At 37.1% G+C, this 8,129-nt stretch overlaps 1 protein-coding gene across 1 annotated transcript; it reads right to left on the bottom strand.

The window, feature by feature from the left end:
• Nucleotides 1-1,411: 1,411 nt before the first annotated feature.
• On the bottom strand, nt 1,412-3,565 carry LOC135217622 (uncharacterized). The gene is made up of 3 exons (XM_064253586.1): nt 3,313-3,565; nt 2,859-3,231; nt 1,412-1,538 (listed from the first exon to the last, which is right to left on the bottom strand). Exons 1-3 carry the CDS (start codon nt 3,563-3,565, stop codon nt 1,412-1,414), a joined length of 753 nt encoding a protein of 250 aa, XP_064109656.1.
• Between the last annotated feature and the right edge of the window lie 4,564 nt (nt 3,566-8,129).

Genomic DNA, 8,129 nt, shown 5'->3' with positions numbered 1-8,129 from the left:
TAACGTAAACTTTTAAATGGTCTCTCTCTCTCTCTCTCTCTCTCTCTCTCTCTCTCTCTCTCTCTCTCTCTCTCTCTCTCTCTCTCTCATATGGCAATCTATAATTCAACCTCTATTGGCCCCTGTAAGTTGTTGTGGTTGTTGTTGTTATTATTATTATTTTTTTTTTATTATTATTATTACTCAGAAGATTAATCCCATTCATATAGAACAAGCTTACGAGGGCCACTGATTTAAAATTCAAGATTCCAAAGAATTACGTAAAAACTAATTACAGGAGTTTATTAACGAAACTTTATGAATGCATATACTGGGAGACCCAATCCAAATTACTATATTTTAGTGTTGATTCTTTAATTCTATTGCGAATAAAGAAAAAACGTTCTCTTGGGGCAGATAAATCTGTAGTCATAAAAACTTCGCCTCAAACGTCACCGCGATGCAGAAATTGGAATTCTGTCGATCGAGATGAATGTCTTCTGGAAATTCCGCCAATAAACGCGATCAGATAAGAGATCATTCCAAAGTATAAAGCAGTAAAGTAAGAACATCAAACCCAGATGCTGAAGACATCCATCGCCCACGAAGGCTTTCACAGCGAGTTCGAGTTCAGTCTCATCCTTCGTTGACTTCTGTTGGCGTTACGACCCTTCACTGGGTGATGAAACCCGGAAGCAGCAGAAGTATAAATGTCGATATTTCGTATTACCCCGAGAACTCTGGCGATAAGGAGTCATCAGCGCAGCTTTACGATGGGGCTCTTTGCAGTCGATAAGGACCAACAGTATCTCTCAGGACTTGTTTATGTATCGAGAAATCGCTGAGATATATATGAGACTTTCGTCCTAAATCTTTCGGTGTCCTGACACTCAGTTGTTTGAAAAGCTACTAGCGCTATTATCTAGTTTTATAGCTAATAGACGAACGCTTATTTAAATTCAAATTGTTATCATTCCTGAAATAATGGACCACACAGTTGTTCGATTTAATCAATGGATTTTCGGTAATAAAGGCATAACTGGTGTTGGAAATATACATTTTATCGTTGTGCTTTAGTGTGAATGTCAAATTAAAGTAGATAGCTTTTTTCGAAGTGTTTTGATTGTCTTTAAGTAATTATATATATTAGCCAAAGAAAGCCCATCAGTTTAAACTATGCCTCTCTCTTAGATATTTCTTGATATCTAGGAAAGATCCGGCATTCTAATACAAAGCATCCTGATACGACAAAACTGGTTGTCATGCCGAGTATTATGAGTGATTAGAGCTTTCCATCTTACGAATAAAAATGAACGAATGCAGAAAGTGTATACATTTCCTTTTAGTTTACAGCCACCCGTCCCTCATCGGTCATTTGGAGAACCCTTCAAGGGACCGTAGTAATACCTCCTCCGAACAGAGACCCACTGACTCAGGGCGAGCCCTTCTCCAGGACGCGTGTTCCAGGCTCTTTGGGGATGTCCGTTCCTGGAAAGGCTACTGGCGAAGGCTTCTTCATGACGACAGACGACTGCAAAACTTCTCCAAATGGCTTTCTCCTGGGAAAGGAAAAGAGCCCAGTAAGCCTTGCGAGAAAGAGGAGGCGAATGGAGGAATAAAAGAGGTAAATGGACTTTGGAGTTGTTGGGGGGAGTGGGAGTCCTGGGCTTTTGTTGTGGTGTAGTGGAAGATTCAGACTTTTGGACTTTTTTTTCTATTTTTTTTAATTCCAATTTACCAGCGAATGCTCCGTTTTCGAATTTATTTAACGACTTAAGGATGAGAAGAGGAATGTAGTTTAGGAAGAGTATTTAGTGATGCTCGGAACAAATCATGCCAGTCTCAGTATTTATGTACACATTAACATCCACCCCCCCACCCCCTTATCTCTCTCTCTCTCTCTCTCTCTCTCTCATCTGCTAAAGTTTCTATTATTTCAATCATCCTCATGTATCTTATTGGATGGAACTTCGCACGAACACTGACGTTATTGGACAAATACCAGTAATGATATTTCTCTTAATTTACGTCAATATTACTCATTTATCATCAAATAATAAAATTTTGTAAAGCAGCAGCAATGTAAAAATCCTTAGTCAAATTTTGCCTTCTGGAAGCGATATATTATAAACACAATATTAGTATTATTGCATTCGGTAATTGAACATTAGAGAAATATAACCTTGCTTTGAATGGGGATATGCCCTAATATTATTTCCAACGATAAGATCGGATTAATTATTAATTAATGACAAATGAGATTAAAATTATAAGATTATCTTTATTACTGCTATATACATATATTACTGTTACAAGTTTCTCTCTCTCTCTCTTACACAGGTGGGCAGCAGGAAGGGTTCCTGTGTCGTATTAAGGAAGGGTTTTTGCTCGAGGATGAATAATGCCTCAAGGAGGCGTAGGCGTCGCTGATCGGGGCTCTTCCAATTATCTTTGTGTTTTTTACGATATCTTCACGCACGACGTGCTGTTGGTGGGCGGTGAGGGCGTGGTGTTTTATGGCACCGTTCTGGGCGTGACAGGGGATCCTCTTAGACAGTCGTAACGTTGTCATACCGATATAAACTCCAGGACATCCTTGGATAGGGAATGTGTACCGGTAGACGACGTTATTCTGCTTCAGGGGATCTCGTGCAGGCGGGGTAGGGTTATTTCTCATAATCAGGTCCCTTGTTCTCCTGTTCTTATAATAGATTATAAAAGAGACCCTCTTCCCTTCCTCCACGGGGGTGACATTCTCTTCTACAATCTTCTTAAGGCATCTCTCCTCTTCTTTGTATCCGTGGTGCATGAAGGACTTGTAGAAAATACGTATATCCTCGGAGGGGGGATTCTCTTTATTCTCTCCGTCCTCCATGTACCATTTGTTTAAGACTGTTCTGATCTCCCTGTTGATCAGCTTGTTGGAGTAGCCGTTGTTAATCATCATTTGTGAGGCTCGGTCCAGTTCTGCGTGGGTGTCCTGCCACGCGGAACAGTGCGTTAGGGCCCTTCTCACGAAGGCCCTGACGGTGGTGGTTTTGAACCTCGCAGGACACTCACTCTCTCCATTTAAGCAAAGTCCCAAGTTAGTGGATTTGGTGTAGACAGTGGTGGTCATCTTCGGGGTAGTCTTCGTAATTAGGACGTCGAGGAAGGGGAGCCGATCTTCGCTGCTAAATTCAATTGTGAAATAAAGGGCGCTGTTGCGCAGGAACTGCTGGCGAAGGGCTTCAACCTCTTCCTCGGAGTCAGCTTGAACAAATATGTCATCGATGTATCTGGCATACGTCCGGGGACATCGGTGCTACGAAAAAACCCGCTCTTCAACGGTACCCATGTAAAAGTTGGCAAAGAGGACGCCCAAGGGGGACCCCATTGCCACGCCGTCTTTCTGACGAAACATCTGTCCTCTGTGGGTGGTGAAGGGGGCTCTCTTCGTACAGATGTCGAGGAGTGTCTTAAGCGATTCTTCCGAGATGTTCGGAGGTTGCTTGTCAGGGTTCCTGTAGACCTTTTCCAAAATGATCCCTATTGTTTCATCGACGGGGACGTTGGTAAACAGGGACTCCACGTCGAGGGACGCCATAGTACCGTCGCCAGGGGAATCCCGGATTTTCTCCAGGAACTCCGTCGAAGAAGTAAGGCACAATTTGGAGGGGGTATACGGCGTCAGGATTTTGTTAAGGCGTTTTGCCAGCTCGTAGGTCGGTGCAGGTGTCTGGCTGAGGATAGGGCGTAAGGGGTTACCTGTCTTGTGCGTTTTCACGTTTCCGTAAAGGTACCCCAAGTTGTAATCTCCTTGGATGGGCGGGAGGTGGCATGCATTCGTTGCGGCGTTTACTGCAGTGATGATGTGGTTAGCATCCCGTTTGATGTCTTCGGTGGGGTTTCTCGTCAATCTCTCGAATTTAGAGGTATCTGCTAAGATATCGTCTAGCTTCTCGAAATATAGACCGACCCCCGAACAGGACGGCTTACTCAACCTCGGCCTCAACTGTCACTTCATGACTAAACCCAGGAAACATGAAAAACGTATGGAGATAGAATTGCTCCTCGACTCCATACAACAGTTAGAAGCCAAGAAGATCCTTAAGACCAGCGACGCCCTTCAACCTCTCCTAATCGCAGAAGCCCTGACGGACAGAGGGATATTTACCAAAGAGCTGAAGGACGCAGCAGCAGATCTTAAGAAAAATGAGGAGATAACAATACGTCGGGCAGATAAAACGGCCGCCTTTGTACTTATCAAGACTGAGGAATATTTCGAGAAGCTAGACGATATCTTAGCAGATACCTCTAAATTCGAGAGATTGACGAGAACCCCACACCCATATTATATATATATATATATATATATATATATAGATATATATATATATATATATATATATATATATATATATATATATATATATATATATATATATATACATATATATATACATATATATATATATTATATATATATATATATATATATATAATATATATATAAGCGAATCCCACATGAAAATGATAGTCAGAAATCCAAGCGCTTTTGTCTTTACTAAGACATTGTCAAGGAGCTAATGAAATACAATTGGAGAGAAAGGTCTCAGTTACACAACAAGATCAAGAATACCAGATGGTTAATTGTCAAAAGGGTAAAAATTAAAAGAGATAATCCAGGATTATCGGATATCACACGGTCACAAACCTAAACAGATTTGACCCTAACCGAAATCACAAAGTATCTTTACAGTCCAAAACATGTAAAAACTGAATATATTAATTTTGTTGCTTATATTTATCTAAAACTTTTTTCATCATGAAAGCATCAAGTTTAAATAAACCAAGACGTAAATTTAGAACATTTCTATTATTTGACTTGATGAAACAAGATTCAATGTTATTCCTTTTAACTGTGTCATTACATGATTACATGGGATTAAGGCTCTTGCTTGACTCCAGTTAATAGGATGGTCTAAATCTCTCATATGTACGAATAATGCATTCGATATTTGCCCAGTTCTCACAGATTACTTATGCAGTTTGAGACGTTGTGAAAGAGATTTACCGGTCTGTCCGTTATAGACTTTATCACACTTTTTGCAAGGAATTTCATATATGCAACCTGGAAGATCTTTAGGAGAATTTTTGATTACTAAACTCTTGACATTAATATTACTGAAAACAACATTTATGTTAAAAAGCTTTAAAATTCTAGGAATATCTAAAAACTTTTCATCATAGGGTAATTTTAGAATGTTATGCTTACTAAATTCAAGTTTGTCATTAGTTGAATAAAATGTTTTTCTAGCTCTTTTCCATGCAACATCTACAAAAGTCCTTGGGTATTTAAGTTTCAATGCAATATCATAAATAGTTTTAATTTCAGCGTCGATAAACTGCGGGCTACAGACACATAAAGCCCTTAGGAACATCCCAGAAAAAATAGAATTTAACATTTTGATGGTGATTGGAGTGAGTAGTAATGAACAAAAGAGGCAATGTTAGTTGATTTTCGAAAGACTGAAAAGGTGAAATTTCTATCATTTCTATGGACAGTTACATCAAGAAAATTCACATTACAATTTCTTTCTTCCTCTACAGTAAATTTTATAGAAGGGACTAAATTATTGAGATTATTAAGGAATTCCTGGAGATTTTCGTGGACTGCCCAAATACAGAAAATATCATCCACATACCTAAACCAAATAATTTTTTGGGCAAAATTCTTGGTAAGAGTTTTGTCTCAAAAAATTCCATGTAAATATTGCTAAGGAATTACCCATAGCCATGCCAAACTTTTGTACAAAAAATTCCCCATTAAAACAAAATTTAGTATCTTTGATACATAACCTTATGAGACTAATGAGGTTTGCTACACTTAGGGAATGTCATGACGTTCTAATTCATCCTCCAAATATTCAAGTAAGTCATCTACAGGCACTTTTGTAAATAAAGAGACAACATCAAAACTAACCATTTTAAAATCAAAATTCAAATTTAAACTATTCAATTTGTTTATAAAATCAACATTGTTTTTAACATTCGTGTTAGAAATGTTTCCTACCAAAGGAGTAAGAATTTTTGCTCCTTTGGTAGGAAACATTTCTAACAAGAATGTTAAAAACAATGTTGATTTTAAAACAAATTGAAGAGGATTAAAGACTTATTTCCAGACATGATAAGATCTGCTAAAGAATCTCCTGGAATACTTGTTAAGATTGCAACATCATTTAACACTGGGCAAACTTATTAAATTATTTGTTTTATTTTCAACTGAGGTATACACCTTTCTCCTACCCTGTTTGGGAATGAATGGTATAATTAAATATAAATGATCGTGGTCTCAAAAAATTGTCTATTTTTAAATTGCACCCAAAATACTTTCACAACAATAGAAGGCAGCATTTAGGACAGGAATTACCTTATATAAAGGTTCCATACTGAGTATTTAAATTCTGGGTCATTTACTAAGAGATTGTTAAGTTTTTGTTATTGTGTATGTGTATGTTTTTATGTTTTTTTTTATAGAGAAACAATTTTCTTGTCATGATAACAGAGGTGAATTTTCTCTTTTATAGATATAATAAAATTTAGATAAACGCATCCACTCCTCCCAGTTTCTATTTATTTATTTATTATTTTTTTTCCTTTTTTTTTTTTTTTTTTTTTTTATTTGCAGGCAAAGACTTTAGACCTAAGAGCACTTAAACCTATGGTCGACTTTCCTGTTTTTCCGACATGAACTGGAGGTGTTGTGATACACGATCCTCATCCCGACACCTCAAGGGATGATTAACTCGAATTATTCTCGTATGACACACTTCCAGCCGATATGTTACGGTTGAGGAGAGTTTGGAGTAATTGGTACTCGTAATCCTGTTCTGAATGAGCAAAGAAGGTCAGTATTAATTACTGTCTAACTCTCTTGAAGGTAGATTTTACTTTGTTGCTTTATATCTCTTAATTTAACTGCTAAAAACACAGTATCATAAACATTCCTGCACTATCGATAAAGTTTTGTGATGGTACATCAATCAAATTTTCATTCCATTATCTTCATCAGCTAAAGTATGTTAATAATCATAGTCATATTTGAAATATCAACTGAGCTATTGGCTATGGCTATCCAGGTATATTACAAATGGGAATTGTATTTTATGTTTGACTTAGTTTATCTGTTCAAGATATTTACGTTCCTTCCACACAAAAAATTTGCTTCAATAACTTTAAATGATAGCTTATGAGATATCTCTTGACTTAAAGATTAAACATAAATGACCTGATTTAAAGTATAAGAAATTTAATCTAAACTGACAAGATAATAAGTAAACTTAAAGATTAACTAGATCCTATAAGTAACTAATGTCAAAGATAATCATTATGGGTAAAAAAAAACTATGATACAGGGATTCATAAATACAAATAAGGAAAGAAGTTAATTATTATTTTATATTCAGAACACGACCCTATTTTATATGGAACACGGGGGCCAATGATGAAATTCGTTTCCAAGGAGTATGGTGTTCAGTTGGAAGAAGTAACAGAGGGTAATAAGAAATACGGAAAGAAGCGATCAATTAGTAGAAAAAAAACAAATAAATTGACAAATTACTGAATATATTGATAAAAAATGAATCAGCGAATGAATCTTTACAAGGAAGTTTGTGAAGATGATTTTGGTTTCAAGTTACAACATAATTCTGCTGTTCCTAGCTTCTTGAAATAAAACATTAGCCCCGTATAATGCATTAGCTCATTATGATACAGTAGCCTTTAAGATACATTATCTCCTTAGAATACATAAGCTCTTTATAGTACTTTAGCTCCTTATAATACCTTAGATGAAAACCCAGTGTTTTTCCTCTCTAATTTCCACTCCTGTCATTGAACAGAGTATCCTGGAAAATTACAAAGCAGCTCTAAAACATCAAGAGTACTGAGGTGATGGAATTTCTTACAGGGACAAAAAACACAATCCTGAATTAATGGTGACTGCAAGTAGGCTCGTTTGGATTCATTGCAAGAATGCTGACACTCGCATGGCAACTCTAATGTTGCTATCCATCCTGTTAAAAGCTGCTATCAACTCTGGTTCAGGGAAATGGAAACTTGAAGGTTTTTCGTGCTAATGGCTTAACTAAAATGCAGTATTGTCACTG

Source organism: Macrobrachium nipponense, chromosome 7, assembly GCF_015104395.2.
Source record: "Macrobrachium nipponense isolate FS-2020 chromosome 7, ASM1510439v2, whole genome shotgun sequence".
NCBI classification, from domain to species: Eukaryota; Metazoa; Arthropoda; class Malacostraca; order Decapoda; family Palaemonidae; genus Macrobrachium; species Macrobrachium nipponense.
This window is presented reverse-complemented; position numbering and strand designations above follow the sequence as displayed.

Bases quoted from the DNA above. Each gene is read 5' to 3' on its own strand.
- LOC135217622 (XM_064253586.1), bottom strand. From the start codon at position 3,565: ATGGCGTCCCTCGACGTGGAGTCCCTGTTTACCAACGTCCCCGTCGAT. The intron at 3,232-3,312 runs GTACCGTTGAAG...TATTTGTTCAAG, and splicing joins CTTTGCCAACTTTTACATGG to CTGACTCCGAGGAAGAGGTT. The intron at 1,539-2,858 runs GTACATGGAGGA...TTCCTTTCCCAG, and splicing joins AGAACAGTCTTAAACAAATG to GAGAAAGCCATTTGGAGAAG.